Source organism: Coloeus monedula, assembly GCF_965178545.1.
Source record: "Coloeus monedula genome assembly, chromosome: 23".
Classification (NCBI taxonomy): domain Eukaryota; kingdom Metazoa; phylum Chordata; class Aves; order Passeriformes; family Corvidae; genus Coloeus; species Coloeus monedula.
This window is the reverse complement of record NC_138803.1, coordinates 3859705-3880886: the sequence shown is the minus strand read 5'-3', so window position 1 is coordinate 3880886 and position 21182 is coordinate 3859705. Positions and strand designations below refer to the sequence as shown.

Below are 21182 nucleotides of genomic sequence, written 5' to 3'. Positions count from 1 at the left end.
CCGCCCGGCGGCGCGCGCTCCCGCCCGCGCGGCCCGGCCCGCCCCGGAACCTGTATGGCGGGAGGGGGCGGCTGCGCGCGGGTGGGAGCGCCGCCGCCATGCGGGTTGCGGGGCGGGGCGGGGCCGGGCGCGGTGCACGTCGGGCCGGCGGCGGACCCGGGCCCGGCGGGTAGCTCAGGTCGGTGTGGGGGGTGGAGGGCGGCGATGGCGGCCGGGCCGGAGGAGCCGCCTCAGCCTCCGGGTACCGCGCGGGGGGAGCCCCCCGTGTCCCCCGCCACCCCCGGGCCCTGCCCTCCCCTCCCCGGTGCCCTCGCAACCCGTACTAGGGTTTCCCCGGTCCGTTTGGGGGACAGCGGTGCGAGGGCCGCAGCAGCAGCGCCGGGGGAACGCACAGGAGCCTCAGCCGGGTGCGGGGAGCGCGGGGCGAGGCGGCACCGAGCGGGCACCGAGCCGGGCTGCGCCCCGAGTGGCGGCGGGGACGGACGGGGCGGTTTGCCTCGTTCCTGGAAATCAGACGATAAAATATTTGGCTATCTTAGAGGTCGCTCATGAATAACGCGCTGTAGCTCCTTTGAATGGTAACCTATTAGCAGTGAGTCTCTTAGCAAAACGTTCTTGTGGGGGTGTGGAAGCTTTAGCATCATTTGCTTAGAACCTGAAATTCTCTTCCCTGAGAAGGCTGGAAATTAGTCAGGAAAGGGAGGAGAAGGAGAATGCTTCCAGGGCTAAAGCTCATCACCCTACCCCTGTCTCCTGCAGCACAGGACGTGCTCAGCCTGTAGGATCAGGATTTAAAGTACTTGGAAACCCCACAGATCATTTGGAGGATGGGAAGGGCTTGAATGTGACATTTGTACTGTCTTTAAGAAGCATCTGTCAGTTCACTGGCGTGATAAGCTTTATTTCATATCTGGCTGTGGAATAGATTGTTATCCCTTCCTGCTTTTAGTGTGGGAGGGATGCAGCGTTGTCCATCTTAATCCTTTATAACCTCAAAAGTCGGTTGGGGCCATTCAAGCCTTTCCTAGTGTGCAAAAGTGGAGAAACTAAAGGAGAAGGAGAAGCTAAGGGGAAAAACTTAAATGGAATTGTTCTTTTTACTTAAGGCTCACAGGAAATACGACGACCCCGTGTCCCACGGGCCGCTGGCTGTGGGCCCCTGTGCTCCCAGGCAGAATCCATGTGTGAGGAGTCGGGGCAGGATGGAGAGCCTGGGGCTGCCAGCAGTGACCCTTGGGGACGGGACCACAGCCTACCTGCAGCAAGCTGCCAGAGGTAACAGAGCCTCGGGCTGCCAGGGCTGAGAGTCTCTTTCTGGCTCTGAAATGAAAGTCAGACTCGCCAAAAGTGCCCCTCACGGCGTGGGAGCTGCCACACGTGCATGGCCACTTCGCACGGGCAGCTGGCGACTGTTGGATTTGCACTGAATTCTGATTTAAAATAAAATACAAATCAAACATGCCTCTAGTTTGGAAATGAAGCTGTGGAGATGGGAGAGCTATTACCATAGAAAAGAAAGGTTCTGTTCAGACCAGAAGAGCCCTGCTCTCTCTAGGGTTGCTGTGGACAGGGAGCCGATGCTGCGGCTTGCAGAGCTCTGTTCCACCAAAACTTCCCCTGGGCTGAGCAGGTGGTTTTGCATCACTGGTGTGCGCAGGGTTTGGTTCACAGCAGTGCTTTTCTCACTCAAAGAGGTGCCAAATTCAACACCTGCCCTGACTCTGGTGTTTGTGAGGTGCCCCTTTCTCTACCACCCCCTGCTCCCAGGAACAGGAGCACGCTGTTTCCCAGCCTGCAGAACAGGATGGAGGAGTTGTGCAGCTCCATGTCCTGGGAGCTGCTCTCCTGCTTTATTTTCTGTGCAAACTCACTACAAGTTTATTACACGTGTAGAGCTGGACTGTCTTGGAACCACCAGGTTGTGTGACCCACCTCAAACCATATGGTCCAGGTGAAACCAACCTGGATTCTCCATGTTTGGTGGGATGGAGCAATGTCCTCTCTGCATCAAATAATTGGGTAACTCAGTCTTTATTACGGGTTTGTGCAGAGTCAGGCTTTGGAAGAGTTCAGTCTCTACCGCCCAACACTGGCAGCACTTTAGGCCCCTTTAGGTGCTGTAATTGTTTCCTAAGAGTTGATCCTCTGCCAAAGTAGAAGATAAATCTCCAGGCACTTGCTGATGCTACTCAGCACACCCAGTTGATTTTTTCTTCCAACACGAGTCTAATTGCTTTCTCTGTGTGCTCTGCCTTTCTGCTCCTTGGCACAAGGAGCTGTGAGGGACAGCTCCTCAACGTGTGATGCCTGAGGGTCTTTGTCATGTGTCCTGTCTAGAAAAGGGCAATGCCAGTATTTTTGGGAAGTGAAGTGCCTCTGTGGGGGAAAGTTGATCCATAACAGCCTAGAAGTGACAATTCCTCCCTTTTGTGGGACCGTGGGAAGCACATGGGACAGAGGGACTTGGCTCAGCAGCTGATGGCGTTTTAACTGTTCCAGGTGAAAAGCTGATTGAAGGGCAAGTCATTGAACTTGAAGATGGGACCACAGCTTTTATCCATCAGGTGACAGTTCAGAAAGGTGAGGAACACACATTCCCCTCTTTCTGTTTGGAAGGATGCTGTAGATGTGGCTGCAGCTCTCAGTGCCCCAGCACCTGGGCTCCTCTGCCAGTTCAGCTCTCAAAAGTCCATGTGAGTGTAGGGTTTCTGTTGGGGTTTTCTTTCTTGTGGTTTTGAGGTTGAGTAAACAAGGACATTGCCTGCAAAGTCTTTAGCAATCTGATGAGAAGGTGAATTTGGTGGAGGTGGAGACAAATGTTTAAGTGCCATTTCACCTGTAGGCTCTCCCTGTTGTCATACCACAAGTCCAGTGAGCTGTGTGCTATGTTGGTGCCAAGCCACAAAGCGCACACAGAGTTTGTTTCATGTGGGAGCAGTTGGGCAGGAATTTCCTCTGAGCTGTGAGATAATATATTACTTCTGGAATAGGTGTTGGTGAGGGGGTCATGTGGGGATTGTTGGGAACAATGCCACCTTGGTCATTGACCCATCAGCCAATGTCATCTCTGAAATTAGGTGACATTAGTCTAAGAGGTGTTGGGAATTCAGTTTATGTGGCAGGCACCAGAGTGGCATGGATGAATCATCCTTGGCCATGCTGAGATGCAAAAAGGCAGGTAGAAAGAGCTCTGTTACTTTGGGCAGTCCTTCCTTGATGCTCCCAAGCTCCTTGTATGCCACTTCCCTCTTCTATACTCCAAAGGCTTGAAACCAATTTTTTATAGCTTTTCCCTCTTCATCCTCTTCCCTGCATTCACGTGCACAGTGAGAGGGGTTTTCCTTCTCACCCCTGCTTCCCCTGCCATGGGATGTTTGTGTTCTCCTTCACACACCCCTGTGCCAGAGCCATCCTTCTTGTCTAGGATATAATCTGGCATTTGGAAATATCAGAAATACATTTGAATACATTTGGAAATGTATTCACCCTCCTCAGGAAATATGTTTTTATAATTTAGTGCAACTTTTGCCCTCTCCATTACACAGTTTAAGTGAAATGGAAAAGAGCAGTGTCATTGGAATGGATGATTGCAGAGGTTCCTCCCTCAACAATTCTGTGATTCTACAAATGTTAAATATTTCACAATTCAGCACTAGTCATGAACAAACAAACAAAACCCCCCACTACTAACACATAGTACAGAGGGAATGGACTTAAATTGCTTTGACATTCTTTGACATAGTGAGAAATATATGAAATATTTCTGCTGAGAATTGATAGGATATAATCTGGCATTTGGAAATTGGTCAGGCACTTTGTTACTCCTTTGAGCAAAGGAGGTGGCAAATCTGTGCATGAAGCCTTGAAAACCTCATCATTCACATCAGAAGGGCTCAAATGGTGTCTTAAAACTTACAGCTGTGGTTGCCTTTCAGGGCAAGCAGGCAGCCCTGTGTCCTCTCCTGCCTGGCAGCCTGAACTACCACAGTATTCCCCCCATCCTGAGTCCTCCAGGAAAGTGTGTGGATGTATTTCTTTTCTTTTAGAGTCTGTGGCTTTTGAAGATGGGCAGCCAGTGGTGCTGGAGGATGGCAGCATGGCCTTCATACACAGCACAGCTAAAGGTAAAGCACTCCCTGCTCTTTCCCTGGCAGCTGGAGAGAAGCTTCTGAAGTCTCTCAGATTTCCAAGGCTAGGGAGTTGAAGCACTTTTTTTCTGCCTCACACTGAGCTTTTTTTCAGCTGAATTTTTTTCAGCTCCTTACCTGTGATGTTTCCTCTTGCAGACAGTTACGAGCCCGGCACATTCCAGGCCGTCCAGCTGGAGGATGGCTCCACTGCCTACATCCACCGTCCTGTCATCGTGGCACCTGGCAGCACCATCCTGGAAGTGCAGACAGAAACTGGGCTCGAGGAGTTGGCTGGGGAGGAGGAGGACGATGGCTTTGATGTGGACACCATTAATGCATTACAGCAGTATGGCAGGAAGGTGAGGGCACAGCATCTCTTGGCCTGAGTTTGTGTCATACCTTCAGCAGTTCTTGTGTGCTTCTGTCTGTCAGCAGCACCAGCTTTGAGAGAAGCAGCTGAACAGGGCTCCAGTGTGAGTGCCACTGGGTGAGGGGTGCCTGGCAGTTGGGGACCTAGAATGGGGCTGTTTGGTCCCGTGGAGTGCTGAGCCTGTCACCCTTAACCTGCTGCAGGCTCAGGTTTGGGAAGGGAGGAGAGCTGCTGTGATACAGCCTTTGGTGTGTCAGCAGTGGCTAAGCCATGGCCACTGTCCCCATGGTGACAAAGGCCTGAAAAACCAAAACAGCTTCAGATCCTGATGTGCTGTCACTGCAGTGTCTCACCTCAATTCCAGGTGCTGCCTTATCCTCCCATCTCCATAGTGCTGTGGAGAAGGGGCAGCCAGGAGTGTGCTGGCAGTGCTGAGCTGCCAGGCATAGACCTTCCTGCTGTGGCTCTTTGGGGAAGGGTGGGGTGGCACTGTGGCTGTCCCTGCCTTCCTGTTCCACGCTGGACTGGGAGGCACAGATAGTACCCATGCTTTTTCACTCACAGGGGTCTGACGAGGAAGAGGAGGGAGTGACAGACACCTGCCATATGAAGAGTAAGGACTCCAGCAATGTCCCTTCCCAGGTCTGAATTTTTTGGTGACTGGAACTAGGCTGAACTCTTGTTTCTCAGTAATTAAAAAAGCATTGTGGCTTCTCTGCTGAGTTAGCAAATACTAACTGCACGTATTTCAAATGAGCTGAGAAAGGGAGTTTCATGTCTGAGAACCCCCAGGAAGCTGGGAGGTGGGAGGGGGAAATGCAGGTTCCTAGAGCCCTGTCACCTGGGCTTCACCATGCGGGTATGAGCTGGTTTGTAGGAACATGTTTTTGGAGGATAACTGCAGGAGTGCATATGTATGGCAAGGAGGAAAATATTTGTGTGGGCTTGGTGAAGCTGTAGTGGCTTGCTGGATTGATTCCCGTGCTTGTCTCAGCAGGATTTGCAGGAGGAGGAGGTGCAAAACCACCGGAAGGGGCAGCAGGTCGGCAGCAGAGCTTTCCGCTGTGGGTACAAAGGCTGTGGCCGCCTCTACACCACTGCCCACCACCTCAAGGTAAAGCAGGTGACATGGCAGTGTGCAGGCCAGAGCTGTCCCAGGTTACACTGCCAGAGCAGAATGCTCCATTGTGTGCAGCTGAGTTATGTGCTGAGCTCCCCGAGAGGCCCAGATGTGTCAGTTGGCCAAGGTGAAATCCAACAGGGAACTTCAAATTCTCTCCACCAGCATTTTTCCACAGTTATCCTTCTTCCTTGCCTTGGACCTCATTTTAGGGACCTGTTCTTTCTGTTCCAGGTACATGAACGTGCTCACACAGGTGACCGGCCATACACATGTGACTTCCCAAGCTGTGGGAAAGCATTTGCTACAGGTAACAATTTCTCTTTTGAGCAGATTTTGTTTTCTGTCCAACCCAACCCCTGCTGAGCTTCAGTCCTTACTCTGGTGCAGTAGAGCACAATGTCCAGAGCATCTAAAGCAAGGGAATCACAGCACAGGAGCCTGCTGGGACTTCATTGATTGTGGGCAGATAGTGGTGGAAGCAAGGTTGGAAGTGGTGTTTGGGCTCTTTGGTTATTTCTTCCCCTTTAGCTTTGCAGACACAACACAGACACTCAAGTGGACTGAGGGGTGGTACCCAGCTAGATTGTCATGGTGTTTCCTTCTCATTACAAAATTAATTGTGGTCCCTGTCCTGGGCAGGGTACGGGCTGAAGAGCCATGTGAGAACACACACAGGTGAGAAACCCTACAAGTGTCCAGAAGACATGTGCAGCAAAGCCTTCAAAACCTCCGGGGACCTGCAGAAACACATCCGCACACACACAGGTGAGCAGCACGGGGGAAGAGCTGCACAGGGGGACAACCCAGTGAAAGGGTCTCCAGGGCACTCCAGGTGGCTGCGTGGTGGCAGGTCTCACCCACATCGCTCTGTCCATGCAGGTGAGCGTCCCTTCAAGTGTCCCTTCGTAGGCTGTGGCCGCTCCTTTACCACGTCCAACATCCGCAAGGTTCACATCCGGACACACACGGGCGAGCGGCCCTACATGTGTCCGGAGCCTGGCTGCGGCAGGGGCTTCACCAGCGCCACCAACTACAAGAACCACATGAGAATCCACACAGGTAGGAGGGGGCCAGCTCCCCCCAGCCAGCAGCAGGGAGATTGGTGGGGCTGGAATGGGCATTTCCAGGCTGCACGTCACAGGGGTGGATCTGGGGGTGGCCAGGGAGTTGGAGGAAATACTGGGAATTGCTTTATTGGATTGATTGTTGTTCCAGCAGTCTGTCTCCAGCTATTTGCTCTGGTGGGGAATCCCTCCCCAGAGCATGAAGAGGGTGAAGCTCAGCTCTGTGGCCTCTGCCCTAGGAGAGAAGCCGTACCTGTGCACCGTGCCAGGCTGTGGGAAGCGCTTCACAGAGTACTCCAGCCTATACAAGCACCACGTGGTGCACACACACTGCAAGCCCTACACGTGCAGCAGCTGTGGCAAGACCTACCGCCAGACCTCCACACTGGCCATGCACAAGCGCAGCAGCCACGGCGAGCTGGAGGCCACCGAGGAGAGCGAGCAGGCCCTCTACGAGCAGCAGCAGCTGGAGGGTGAGCAGCCACTCACTCCCCCATCAAGGTGTGGCAAAGGGGAGGGAGGTGACAGCAAGAGCAGCCACGCCCCTCTCAGACCCAAGCGTGTGCCGTGGCCTCCTGCCTCCCCATCAAATCCAGATCTATTGGAAGGTCCTTGCTGTAAGTCACAGGTTGGGAACAGGCTCCTGCCCGTTCTGTAGTACAGGGAGAGGTAAAGGCCTTCCTTCTAGTCCTCACTGGGCTGGTGTCATCATGATCTTGTGCTTTTTTGTGCTGGCCCTTGAGGCCACAGGCATATCCAGAGGCAGGGCATGTGCTTTCACACTCTGATAATGCTGCTCTTCCCCTTCTCTGATCCAGCTGCTGCAGCTGCTGACAGAGGCTCTCCACTGGAGAGTCAGCATATTGCTTTCCTGTCAGAGATGGAGGAAGACGAAGAGGAAGATGCTGTGCCTACACAGGTCTCACTTATCTCTCAGGATGGGACAGAGCAGGTATGGACACAGACAGCCTCCAGCATGTCAGGGACAGCCGTTATTATCTGAAGTGAAATTCTGTCTCTACTCAGCCGTTCTTTGCAGGGCCTTTTTCCAGCATTTTTTCAGACCTTGGAGCTTCCTGGCCTCTTCTGTCCTGAGGGCTCCCTCCTACAGCCTCACCCACTGCTGCAGTGTTGGTTTGGGGGGTCTCTGGTCCCGGCAGCCCCCCTTGCTGATGGGGTCTCAGGGTTTTTGTGTGGTGACTGGCAGCCCTTGGCTCCCTGCAGCTCCCAAGCTCTGCTGACCCAGGCTGGATTTGGAGATGTTTTGTCATCACTTGTATACAACAGTGCTTTTCTTGTACTTCCCTCCACCAGCTGCCCCTGTGCTGACTGGAAAAAACTTCCTTCTGTGGCACGGGGCAAAGGAAACAGCTGCCACAAGTGACCTGTTTCCTCTTAGCCTGAGATGCTCCTGCTGCTGCAATGCACAAGCTGTCCCCATCCAGTCTGGAGACAAGAGGCTGGAAGGGGAAGGGAGATGTGGTAGAAGGGGGAGGGCTGAAGACCCAAAGCTCTGAGTTCTCTATCATCAGTTTTATCCATGGCCCTGGGCAAACTCCTTGGAGTTCTCTGTGCCTTGAGTCTTGCAGAGACACTGTTTCCTCCTCGCCCAGACCGATGCCTTGCTAAACTCAGGAGTTGCCTAAGACTCCCTGAGCGTCTGCTGTCATCCCCAGGTCAGTCTGTCTCAGGAAGAGCTGCAGGCCCTGGGCAGTGCCATCAGCGTGGTGACACAGAGCGGGGCCCTCACCGTGCCCGAGGGAGAGCTGGTGGGTGGTGACACTGAGACCATGACTGTGGCCAACACCGATGGCACTGAGGCGCAGGAGGTACAGACAAAGCTGGGACCGTCCCTTCTTCCTCTGCCAGAAAAGAACTGCATTGTCTTTTAAAACATGATTATCTGAACTTTTCCCAGGTGACCATAGTCTCTTCTGGGGCAGTTGTGTCAGAGGAATCAGACATTGTCCCGCTCTGTCATCAGCAGGTGGCATTGCTGGCCACCTCCCACGGCACCCACATCGCTGTGCAGGTACCACACAGATCTTGCCACCATCCTCTTCACTCCCTGGCCACCCGCTGCCTGCAGCACTTGCCCTCTGGCCCTGCTGCATCACTGCTTGCCCAGGGAGCTTGCTCCTTAATTCCCAGATGCTTTGTATGCAGAGGACAGCAGGGACATCCTCCTGGGATTGCAGAATGCTCCTTTATAAACAGCCTTTCTGCATCACGGCCCTGTCTGCCCTTCTGCTTCACACTGCGTCACCCACCCCCTCATCCCTCTGTCCTGCTGGGAGCCACCCTGAGCTGCCTTTTGGGGGTTCAGCACTCATTCTCTCTCTCCCTTCCCTCCTCCAGCTGGAAGAGCAGCAGAGCCTGGAGGAAGCCCTCAGCATGGCCACAGCAGTCATCCAGTACGAGCCAGTGCCGCCTGACACAGCCCTGCCCGAGAAGGGGAGCTGAGGCCTGCGGAGCCACCAGGGCAGGGGGAGTGGCAGCCCCAGCCTGCTGTGTGCAGGGGTGGTGGGTGCTGCAGGTGGGCATGGGGCAGGGACGGTGTCTGAGTCAGTGCCAGTGCGTGCCCTGTGCCGGCCGGGACACTGACGGGGCAGCGTGGGGCCTGCTGGGGTGACCCTGTCTGAAGGGCTCTTCCCTCCAGGGAGGGAGGGCAAATACACTGGACTGCTGCCTTCTCCTGGGCTCTGAGCAGCAGCCCTGTTTTCAGAGGGGCACTTCCTGCCCTCTCCCTCTAGGAATGGTGCAACAGCTCCCCTTTCTTGCCCACCCCTCCAGCTCAGGGGCAAGTGGGCAGCACACGCACAGAAGCAATAAAGGCCCATCAGAGCAAGCCCAGGCTGTCCCAAGCTCAGTATGGAGGGTGACCAGTTCCTGCCATTGGAGCCAGCACTGGGATCGCTCCAACAGCAGTTCTCCCATCTCTTTGTCGTGCTCTGTTCTCAAAGCAAAGCTTCTGTGGCAGACTCCTTGGCTGTGGAGCAAAGCAGCCAGCACTTGCCAGGAGCCGAGCTAGACCTGGATGTAAATGCTGAGTTGAAATAAAAACAGATGTAAAATTTTGCTTTTAAAAGGAACCCCCCCCCTTCTTTTTGGGGGAGGCTGGAAGGGGGGGATCGATGTTGGTGTTCAGCAACTGTAGGAATTAAGGACATTGAGGAGATTGGAATTGATCAAACGTGTCCTGCCAAAGCAGCAACCGTCCCAGAGGAGCGCTGGGAGCAGGGTGAGCTGTACCCTCTGAGGCCTCAGCATGTGGCTTGGAGAGGCTAAGACGTGTCCCTGAAATCTCACGTCACGCCTTGGCTCTTCCAAGGACCCCTGCAAGCCTAGATTTAGGGAATTGTGTCTGTGAACACATCCTACATCCTTCCCTGACCTGGGGAGAGAGACCTGGGCTGGTGTCCTGCCCCCACAGGTGCCTTCAGCCCTTCCACTGCCCCGAGTGCTGGGTGGACGGAGCTGGAAAAGACCTTCGAGATCCTCGAGTCCGACTGTAAACCTGAGCCTGGTGCAGGCTGCCGGCAGTCACGTGGGTCGTTTTTTGGACATCCCAGAGGACGTTTGCAGAAGAAAAGGTTTCGGCGGGCACGGAACGGACACAACCCGAGAGGATGCCACAGGCTGAGTCTCCGCTCGCCTGGTGCGACCGATCCCTTCCAAAGGCAGCGCTCCTGCTGCGAGGGGAAGCTGCTGCTTGAGCCAGGGCGGGGATTTCTCTCCCCAAAACGCAAATTATGACGGAGCTTTTGATCTGTGCGCCGAGCTCAGCAAAGAGTCGAGGCTAGCCGCGGCCGTGCCGCCCCGGCCGTGCGGGGAGCGGCGATGGGGCCCGGGGGGTTCCCGGGGCGCCCCGAGCAGGCGGCGCTCCCGCCCCGCGTCCCGCCCGCCCGGGCGGCTCCAGGAACCGGATCCGCGGGCTCGGCAGAGCCGCCGCCGCCGCCGCCAGCCATGGACCTGCGAGCGGAGCTGCTCAAGTCCATCTGGTACGCCTTCACCGCCCTGGACGTGGAGAAGAGCGGCAAGGTCTCCAAATCCCAGCTCAAAGTGAGTCCCCGGGGAGCTCGGGCGGCTCCGGAGCACGGATGGAGGGTGGGCAGCGAGGGGCAGAGCAAGTCCGGGGCTGCTTTGCATCCCCTCGGGTTTCCACGGAGAAATTGTTAAATTTTAAGATCAAGAAGACCTTGTTGTTGCCTCCACGATAGTTCTGGTGAAGTTCTCAGGCTCTGTGGCATCTCCCTTTAAAAAAAAGACGGGGGGGGGGCGGGTGGAATTAATGCTCAAATGTGTTTTCTAGGTGAAAATGATAAGAAATCTAATTTTTAGTTGTTATCAATTTCTTATGCTTTTTATGGCGAACTAAGAGCCCAAACTGTTTACATTTTCTTGCTTGCCGGAGCACCTGTGTTTCTCCTTCTTGCTCAGCCAGTGGGTTGGGAGGGGTAGGGGCAGGTTGTTTTTAAACAAAAAGTCCTCAGTGATGTGACCAGAAATAACACAGTATTTTATAAACTCTCGGCTTTCCCCTCTTCCCACTCTTAACAGCTTTCAGACAGCTCATGCACTCAGCCCTTCATCAATAGCTTTAAAAGCCTTTTTGTCTGCCCCTAGGCCAGGGTTGCTGGAACCCACCAGGGAGCCCCTTGGCACTGAGAATAATGGATTTTTTAACCTTTGCACACGGTGGGAATCTTTCTTTTTCATCCATTTTGGTTCTTAGGCTGGCACTGCGGCTGGAAATGTTGGTTGGTACCAGGGTCTGAGATGAGAGAAGAGACCTGAGCATGAACATGCTGAGCATGGGGAGGTGTTGCGTCAGGACTTGGCAGCTGCTGCCAGTCTGCGAGACCAGTTTTGAGCCATTGCAAAAAGACCCACTTTTCTTCTACTCCCTCTGTTTTATAGGGCTTCCCCAGGACAGACTGCAGGGAAGGTGCTGGGCTTTGGGTGGGGAGGTGTGTTTTGCCCCAAAGAGAAGAGTTTTGTTTGCAGGGATCTGGAGGAGAAGCAGCAGGGAGGCAGATTCTTCCTGCTCAGCCTTTGCGGCTGAGAGCCTTTGGCTCCCCCCAGAACGCATGGCATGTGCCCTGTGAGCCACGTTCACCCACTAAAGCTGTAGAAATAGCTGAAGGAATTAAGGAAAATCCTAAAGTAGGCCAGAGATTAATTTGGTTTGCTAATCCCTGAGAGGGGCTGCTGTGCCCCCATCACAGCATCCCCTGCACCCATGCTCAGGATCCAGAGCCTGGCCCAGGCATGTGATGGACCCAAAAGCACCAGCCTGAACACATGCAGTGCTTGTCTTGAGAGATCTTTGTCACCAGTGACAATGCTGAGGCCACAGAGAATCTGATTTTAATGGCAGTTTCAGGGAGAGTTCATGCAGGGTCTGCAAACCATGGTGTAGGGGCTGTGGTGATGCTGGGGATGGCACCTCCACAGCGGCTTTATCCAGGGGGACATTCCAGAGGGGAAGGGATGTTCTCCCACGCACCTTCAGTGATGGGGTGGGCTGGTGGCAGGTCATTGAACAGCAAAGCTCAGCTCTGGATGACCTTCCACCTACCTCCAGGCCAGGGAGAGCTTGTTTGCCCCAGCCTACACAGGCCAGCCACGGTTCAGTGCGGAAGGAATCTGGGGTCTTGCAGCTCTGAGCAATAAAGTGTTAAAGTGGCTGAGCCCACTCCAAACTCCTCCAGGGCTGCTGAGCCCTGAGCCGGGCTGTGCTCTGCTCCCTCACCCGGGCGTGTTGCTACACGAAGGGTCTTGAACAGGGGTGGGAGAGACACCGGGTTTGCACCTACAGGACGGAACCAGCCCCAGAGCTGGGTGGGAGCGTCCTGGCAGAGTGGGAGCTGGGGCTGAGCTCCGGCCGCGCTCCAGGTGGTCGCTGTGAACGTGTCGGGGTTTCCAGCGTGGAGGCCCAGCTGTGGGAAGCCGTTGGGCTCCTTGCAGGGGCACTTGTGCACAGGCAGGCGCATGCAGATGCCGCTGTGAGTGTAGGTGTGTGTGTGCACAGGAAGGAAGGACAGTTTGCGGTCGGGTGCTGCGCACCCAGCGATGTCGGGTAGTTTTGTTCCCAGCCAGCTGTGCTCTTGGAAGAGTGTTTGTCCTCTCAGTGCCATTGCATCCCCCTTCCCGGCCAAGCTGGAGGAGCTGTGGATGTGGGATGGGATATGGGGTGTAGTCCTTCAGTGTGGCCGTGCGTGGCTGGGGCAGGAGGCAGGAAATACCGAGCACTGCCCTGGCGCTTTTGGGTGCCTCTTCTCACGGGTGATGGGTGTGACAGCGGTGGGAGAGGGTGGAGAATAGAAACAAGGTTGGTGCTCAGAGGAATCCAGGGCACGAGGAGGAGTCAGGCAGACCCCTGCCCCCCCGGCCATCCCTGGCATGCCCCAAGGGAAAGGTTGTACCAGCAAACTGCTTTCGTAGCATCCCTTTACTCTTATTTTCCTCCTCCCATCACTGTTTCAGAGGCTGCAAGGGTTTCCCACCTCTCCTGCCTCCAGTCACCCCACCATCGACCAGGCGAGGGCTTTCCTCCCCATTTTTCAGTGACAGCCCTGTGAGAGGAGGGGCTGCAGGTCACGGAGTGCTGGGATGGATGGAAGGGCTCAGGGTGTCCCCCACAGCTGGGGTCACAAGTGAGACCTCACAGAGCTTTTTAGGGGTGCTCTGGGAGGAGGGGTGAAGGATGGAGATGAGGGCCCATGTTGGAAACACGGAATGGGATACAATTCCCAGACTTTGAATTCATCCTGATGGATTTGTTACCATCCTGGAGGATGTTCATGATGTTCCCAGGCCTTTCCACCCTTGCGTGGACCCTGGGGCTGCACCGAGCCCCAAAAGGCACAGCCAAAGCAACAGTGCTTGGGGCTACAGCCCTGTTGTGTGAGCACAGGGTGGAGTCCTGCTGATCCCATTGGTCCAGAGGGTGGAAAAGAGAAAGAAAATCTGGTCAAGCAAGAACTGTCTCCAGCTGCAGCAGCCATCATGGCCTCCGGCGGCTCCTCTCCGGCTGGGAGGAAATTTCCAGCCCTGCACAGAGGAGCAGGGATGCTGTTCCATCTCCTCCATCCCCTCTCTTGAACCCTTGGCAAGCTGCATTGGCAGATCCTGGTGCAGTGGGGAGGTGTCAGTCTGGGACACTTGTTTAACCATCTCCTGCTTCTGGGATGTAAAGGCAAGGAGAGCACCACCTGCTAGAGATGCTGGTGGTGCTCATGGGCAGCCTTGTTCCAGGCTTTCCAGCACGTGGGAAATCCATGAGCTTCTAAATGTTTTATTTGGGGGGGATTTGAACAAAACAGGCTGTTGGCAAGTCTTGCTGAATATTTCTGGGGATGGTGTGTCTCTACATCTCTATTGTCTGCTTCCATTCCAGACAAAACCTTTGCTTAGTTTCTCACCAGTCTTTCCTAATTTCATGTTTCCATCTTTCTGTGCCCTGAGCAGACAGTGGCTGCTGCCAGGCTGGGCCATGCTTGTGCCAAATGCACAGCTTGAGGTGGCTTATCAGCTTTTCTAGATCAGAGTCCTGTTTGGTCTGAGAGGCTTGAAACAGCCCTTTGAAGAAAGAAGTTCCTCGTGTGCCAAGAAAAGAAACTAATGTGGAAAAATCCTCGAATTTTGCCTGTTTCTAAATGATTCTCTAAGGTTTGCATTTGGAAATTATGCCAAACCCAAACCTTGACTCGATGCTGTGGCTGCCAGGAGGTGACGCCATGCAGGGCACAGTCCCCAGGCGGTTGAGTGAGGGGGTGGCACCTTGGGGATGTGCTGGGGCAGGGCTGGAGGTTGTTCACCTTCTCACCACCCCTTGTGCCTGGCCAGGTTCTGTCTCACAACCTGTACACGGTGCTGTGCATCCCCCACGACCCCGTGGCACTGGAAGAGCATTTCCGTGATGATGATGACGGGCCAGTGTCCAGCCAGGGCTACATGCCCTACCTCAACAAGTACATCCTGGACAAGGTGAGTTCCTTGGTCATCCCCCAGACCTGCTAGTCCTCAAGTGAGGACATTGAGGGGAGCTCCCCTTAGCTCTTGGAGATCACGTGCCTTGGTGGGTGGAAAGAAGGTGCACAGAGATGGGGACTGCTCAGGTGAATGCCAAAATGGGTGAGAAATGTTTAATACTCAGCATCTGCCTGGCAAGGATGACGTCATCCCTTTACATCACGGCTCTGGACGGAGCAGCATCTCTGCCCACGTTTCCTGAAGGGCTCCGAGAGAAAAATCAGCCTCTTTTTTCCTCTCCAGCCATGATCAGATTTGAGGTGTGACCTCATTTGGCAAACAGGAGAGGGAGGAGGATGAGGTGCCAGGGCAGGAGCAGGAGTTGGGCAGGGGCATTCTCCCTTTTTTCCACGGTTCAAAGACACCTTTGTCTGGCACAACTAGAGGTTGCTCTGTGGGTGCTGTTTCCTCCAAGCATGTGAGGAGAGGAAGAATGACTGACATCTTTCTTCCACTGTGTGCTCACAGAGAGGGGCCAGAGCTGGGTGCAGTAACCCTTTGCTCCCCTGGCTCTCCCGGTGTTCTTTTCCCTGTGCCAGTCCCCGTGCCAGTCCCTGTGCCAGTCCCTATCCCTGTGCCCATCTTTGCCTTGCCCAGAGCTGGTCAGCAGCTGCCCAGCCTGGTCCAGCAATGCTAATCTTGGCTGCAGAGATCTGGTCTGCAGCAAGCAAGGACAAAGCTTTCCCCAGCTCCCTCGGCTCAGAGCAGGAGCTGCCCAAGGTCAGCCCAGCCCAATCTCCCCATCACAGAGTGGCCAAAATCCTTCCAGTTGCCCACATGGTTCTTTGGGAGGTGATCTTTAAACACACCTCTTCTGGTTTCACTATGGTTAGTAGAATCCCAGAGGCAGCCTGAAAAGGGAGAAGTGGGTTTTCCTAGTAAGAGAAGCTTTTGGCTTTTTACCATCCAGTTTTAAAACTGCTACAGGCCGCAGTTTGCTCCTGTGCTGGGATGGAGCACTCAGGGACAGCCAGAGCTCTTCTGATCCCCATCACAGGTCACCCTTCTGCAGCAAACTTGCTGCCTGGGGCAGCTCATGGTGCCAGGACATGATCACAGAACCGTGACAGCAGAAGGGATGAGGCTGGTGGAGGCACCATTCCTGCTGGCTGCCCTCGGGCCAGTACTTCCCTTCACTCCCCAGTTCCTCATTGTGATTGAATGGGATAACAAGAAACCCAAAACCATGGAGGGACTGGAGAGGTGGGCTTGGAAAGCTCCACACCGTCCTGCATGTGCTGCACCCCAGGGTTCCTGCTGGTGCTGCCAACCACCCCATGCTTCTCACTGGACAGATTTTAGGAGTGAAGGTTTCTTCTCTACAGCACTTCCTCCCCCAGAACTCCTTTCTGTAGCTCTTCAGCTCCCCACTCACTGCCTGCAGGTGGAGGAAGGTGCTTTTGTCAAAGAAAACTTTGATGAGCTTTGCTGGACCCTGACAGCAAAGAAGAACTACAAACCCGACCGGAATGGGAATAGCGTTGTGTCCCACCAGGACGCTTTCAAGCTTTGGTGTCTCTTCAACTTTCTGTCTGAAGACAAATACCCTCTCGTCATGGTGCCAGATGAGGTAAGACCTGCCTCTCCCCCCATTCCTGTCCTCCCAGGGCTCCATGTGCTGGCAGAGCCCCATTTGTGGGTGACATATCCCACTATTGCTTCCTGGCATGTCCCACTGCATCCTGCAAGTTGTGGTGCTCCAGGGGACAAGAGAAGGGAGGCTGGGGGTGGGACAAGGGGGCTCTCTGCCCTGGGCACCCCCGCTGTGCCCACAGCCACCCCCACTGCCCAGGGAGAAGAGGGGGACTTTAGAGGGGAGACCCCTTCAAAATGCTGCAGCCTCTCCTGCCTAGAGGGCAGTGGCAGAGCAGACCTGGCTGTCCGTCTCTGTGGCCACTGCCACCGGGTGCTCAGCCCCTGCCCAGCATGCAGAGTGTTAAGGGAAAGGTGCCAGCCAAAGAAAAGCCTCTGGCAGTAATCGCCAAATCTCCAAATTGCACAGCATTTAGAGGGGAAGGTTCTCCCTTTCTCTGGGGTCAGATTAAACCCCCATGAGAAGGGGGGCAGATCTGGGGAGAGCGCACAAGTGCAGAAGCCAGGAGTGGCCTCAGCAGAAGGAACTTGGCTGGGCAAATGGCTGCTGTTGCCTTCTACCCCTTCAATCTCCTGAGATCAGCAGAAAAGCTAAAATTAAAAAAAAAATAAAGGGGGGGAGAGAAAAAAGACAAGAAGCACCGTGCTGCGCAGACGTAGGAGGGTGACCGCACTTCCTGTGCCCTGGGAGAGGTGTTTCCTGTTCCCCAGACCATGAAAAACTGAATCATCCTGAGCAACTGCATTCAATTCTTGCCCTTCTCACAATTAAATGACATAAAAAACCCACCTGGGTGTGGGGACCCTGCTGTGTGTCACCTTCCTGCGTGGCTCCCTGCAGTCACCCACCAGTCTCAGTCCCCAGATCGTGGGCAGAGGAGAGCTGGCAGCAAAACTTGAGCTGTAATAAGTCTTCCCCACATCATGTCAACCACCTTGACTCTTTTAAAAGCACTTCATTTGCAGTTTTAAAACGATGCTCGTCTCCATAAGGACCTGTCCCCCTGTTCCTCCCCAGTGATTTTTGGAAAGCAGAGTGGTGCTGAGCTCACCGTGGCTCTGAGACAACAGTCCTGGATGGGGTTTAACAGTGCTGGCCTGTACTCCCTCAGGCTCTTGTCTGCTACAGAGTTTTCTTGCTCTGCAGACAAACCAGCCAAAGCATCCCATCCTTGGGGTTAAAAGGAAAAACCTCCCAGTAGTGGTCAAACTCTAACCCAGTTCCAGCTTCCTGAGCCAGCCCGCTGCCTGAAATGCCTCAACCATCACAAGGGGTGATCCCTCTGGGATCAGGGTCCTGCATCTCCAAGCTGGAGAGAGATGTGGCCTTGAGCTCTCCAAAATGGGTTGGTGGGGTGGGGACAGCTTCTTCCTGTCACTGAGTGTCCCCATCTCCACAGGTGGAGTACCTGCTGAAGAAGATCTGCACAGCCATGAACGTGGAGCTGAACTCCTGTGAGCTGGATGATTACCTGTCCCAGGAGCCACAGGGGCAGGGCGGGCTCACGGTCTGGCAGTTCCTGGACATGGTGAACTCGGGGCGGTTCCTGAGAGGCATCGAGCAGGAGGCCATCAGCATGGCCGTGGAGGAGGTGTACCAGGAGGTCATTGAGGATGTGCTCAAACAGGCAAGGAACCCACATATCCCAGTGCACAAGCTCCGTCCCATCCTCAGCACGGTTTTGATCTCTGTGTCTCTCGGGCACAGGGCTACCTCTGGAAGAGGGGCCAGCTGAGGAGGAACTGGTCGGAGCGGTGGTTCATGCTGAAGCCCAGTGTCCTGTCCTACTACATGAGCGAGGAACGGAAGGAGAAGAAGGGGAGCATCGCATTGGACAAGCACTGCTGCGTGGAGGTACAGCCCGGGCCATGCTCAGCTTGGGGAGAGCAGACCCTTCAGACTCCAGGAAGGGACACCCAAGAACACACAATTTCACATCCATGAGCATGGGACAGCCAGCCCTGTGGCTGAAGATGGGGGGATAAGGTGAGGTACAGGGGGTAATGCTGTACTGTGTCCTCTCCCTGCAGGTGTTGCCAGACAGGGATGGGAAGAGGTGCATGTTCTGTGTGAAGACTTTGTCCCGCACCTACGAGATGAGCGCCTCTGACACCCGGCAGCGCCAGGAGTGGACGCTTGGTCCGTGCCCACCCCACACCCCTTCCCCAGCTTCCCCATGCCCCCTGCACATCCCCACTGACCGTGCCCTCCCTCTCCAGCCATCCAGATGGCCATCCGGCTGCAGGCTGAGGGAAAGAAGTCCCTGCACAAGGACCTGAAGCAGAAGCGACGGGAGCAGCGGGAGCAGCGGGAGCAGCGCAAGGCGGCCAAGGAGGAGGAGACACAGCGGCTCAAGCAGCTGCAGGAGGAGAAGGAGAGGAAGCTGCAGGAGCTGGAGCTGCTCAAGGAGGCCCAGAGGCAGGCAGAGATCCTGCTACAGGAGGAGGAGCAGCGGCGGAGGCAGCAGCACGAGGAGATGCAGAGGACCCTGGAGATCCAGCTGCGGGAGGCTGAGCAGGTGGGTGCATCCCATGGTGTGTCTGCCATGGGCTGTGGTGCTCGCGGGGTGGTTGCTTCCTTCTCCTTCCCTTGCCCGGGGCATCCCAGGGGTTTGGATGTGCAGTGCTGCTGCCACCCATCACCTCTGGGCTCTGTTGTGCCTGAGATCCCTTTGAGCAGGACATGAGGACAATCTGCCTCGAGGGTCTTTAGCTGGGGGTCAGTGAGAGACAAGTGCTGGTGCCAGGTTGGACAGAGAGCCCATTTCTGACCTCACAGCCAGCACTGGCTCTGAATGACACAGCCTGGCTCCTGAGCAGGGAAACAGCTTTGCTTTGGACCTGTCACTATGGGCTGTCCCTGGTCTGGCCTGCTCCGCGCGGTGGGCCTGGGTTCTGGGGACGCTGGTGGTGGCCTGGCCAGCTGATGGCTCCTGTCCCCGCCGCAGGCTCGTGCCTCCATGCAGGCTGAGATGGTCCTGAAGGAGGCAGAGGCAGAGCGGCAGCGCAAGCGCATCCTGGAGCTGGAGGACATGCAGGAGAGGCTCCAGGAGGCCCTGCAGCAGGAAGTGAAAGCACGGCAGGACGAGGAGGCTGTGAGATATGCACAGGCCAGGTAGGACCAGGGCATCCCTCCCCCTGCTTGAGCAGCCCCGCTCCCAGGGCAGCAGCTGCACATGGGGATGTGCTCCCCAGGGCAGCTCAGTGTTCCCAGGTACTGGGGTGTGCTGGTGACTTCCCAGTATGCAGGCTGGGACAGAGAGAGCTGGTGGAAGAAGTGGCAGAGGGACATCCTCACCTCTTGCTCTTCATTGTCAGGCTACTGGCTGAGGAAGAGGAGAAGCTGAAACAGCTGATGAAGCTGAAGGAGGAGCAAGAAGAATATATCATCAAAACTCAGAGGGAGAAGCAAGTCCTCAAGCAGGAGATGGAGAACAAGAACAAGTTCCTGGAAGAGGCACAGAAGCAGCTGGAAGAAGTGAGAGTGAACAGGCAGCGGGTGGACCAAGATGTCATGGTGAGCATCACGTCAGTGCCACATCTCTTCACACGGCGAACACAGGGGACTTCCCAGCCCTCCCAGGGTCACCTCCATACTGGGGAGGACCAAGCTGGAATTGCCTTGGGGGTGTTTGAGCTGTGCCGTGTGTAGGCAGGGGATGATGCAGTGGCTCAGACAGGACAAGCGTGTCCTGCCCTGTGGACAAAGCACTGGTGTCCAAAGCGATGTTGACAGTGGGAGCGTGTGAAGGGGGGAGGTTTGGAGAGGGAGCAGAAGGTCTAGAGGAGGGTGAACTGGGTCTCCATCCCAGAGGGAACCTCCAATCCAGGCTTACTCATGGAAGGGAACAGAACAGGGGCAGTGGGGCACCAGCTCACCCCTTTCCTCCGTCCCCTGCCAGGCGGCCCAGCGGAAGCTGCGACAGGCCAGCACCAACGTCAAGCACTGGAATGTCCAGATGAACCGACTGATGCACCCCATCGGGCCAGGAGGTAGGAGACCAGCTGACCCAGCTGACCACCCTTCCCTGGACCTCCTGACCACAGCCATGCTGGGCCAGAGCCCACACCCCCACCCATCTTCCCCTTGGGGGGCCTCTGGTGGCTGGAAGGACTCCCAGAGAAGATACCCCAATGCCTCTTGCAAGGAGGGACTCTACAAACCTTTTTCTCATCTGAACAGTCAGTTTGGGCCCCAGGTAAACAACTCTCTTTTTCTGTCCACCCCCAGACAAGCGAACAAACGTGAGTGGAGGAGTCTTTGCTGGCTACCAGCCCCTTCTGTCCCGGAGAGATTCTTCCCTCAAGCTCAAGCAGAGGGTGGAGGATAAAGACAGTGACCCCACAAGAGAAAACAGCAAGGAAAACGTGAGCAACGGTGGGAACAGCAGCGTGCTGCCATCTCCAGATGTGGACACCATGGCCACAGAGCCCACCAATTAGCCCACCAGGATGGCAGAGTCCAGCTGGGAATGGCAGGGCTCAGCTTGTCCCTCTGGGTGGATAGTCAATGTGGCCACCTCTGGATGGACCAGCACAGAGCCTACAGGGGACTGCGTAAGGCAGAGGTGCTCCCATTTCCATCAGTAAAGGAGGCTCAGGCAGCCCAGTGCTGGGGAGGGGGCAGTGGGACCTTCTCTGGACTGCTGGACTCAACTCCTTGCGCTCTGTTTTACACCCTGTATTAAAAAAGAGCTGCTGGTGGGTCGGGACCCTGTGGCCTAGGGCTGCAGTTCCCCCTTGGTTTCTACAATAACCTTTCTGCATCACCCACTGTGCTCCAAGGTGTGGGGCCTTGCAATCATCCAAGGACGCCTGGACTGACCAAGTGGGGCCTTCTTGTCACCCTCACACCACGCCCGGGT

At 55.4% G+C, this 21182-nt stretch overlaps 2 protein-coding genes across 4 annotated transcripts; both read left to right on the top strand.

The window, feature by feature from the left end:
- Positions 1 to 136: 136 nt before the first annotated feature.
- On the top strand, positions 137 to 9775 carry ZNF76 (zinc finger protein 76). 3 transcript variants are annotated; one of them, XM_082296066.1, is made up of 15 exons: positions 137 to 178; positions 1107 to 1275; positions 2500 to 2580; positions 4047 to 4124; positions 4287 to 4489; positions 5065 to 5142; positions 5498 to 5614; positions 5855 to 5930; positions 6263 to 6388; positions 6503 to 6682; positions 6927 to 7160; positions 7506 to 7639; positions 8364 to 8516; positions 8606 to 8719; positions 9046 to 9775. In XM_082296066.1, exons 2-15 carry the CDS (start codon positions 1203 to 1205, stop codon positions 9148 to 9150), a joined length of 1752 nt encoding a protein of 583 aa, XP_082152192.1. In that variant the 5' UTR covers positions 137 to 178; positions 1107 to 1202; the 3' UTR covers positions 9151 to 9775. The 3 variants fall into 3 exon arrangements, with proteins under 3 accessions (XP_082152192.1, XP_082152193.1, XP_082152191.1); XM_082296067.1 differs by lacking the exon at positions 137 to 178 and adding an exon at positions 205 to 407; XM_082296065.1 differs by lacking the exon at positions 137 to 178 and having other exon boundaries at positions 205 to 1275.
- A 652-nt stretch (positions 9776 to 10427) lies between these two features.
- DEF6 (DEF6 guanine nucleotide exchange factor) lies at positions 10428 to 20908 on the top strand. The gene is made up of 11 exons (XM_082295997.1): positions 10428 to 10749; positions 14539 to 14679; positions 16109 to 16294; positions 17718 to 17945; positions 18026 to 18172; positions 18349 to 18457; positions 18538 to 18836; positions 19266 to 19432; positions 19636 to 19834; positions 20220 to 20310; positions 20549 to 20908. Exons 1-11 carry the CDS (start codon positions 10528 to 10530, stop codon positions 20758 to 20760), a joined length of 2001 nt encoding a protein of 666 aa, XP_082152123.1. The 5' UTR covers positions 10428 to 10527; the 3' UTR covers positions 20761 to 20908.
- Positions 20909 to 21182: the final 274 nt, after the last annotated feature.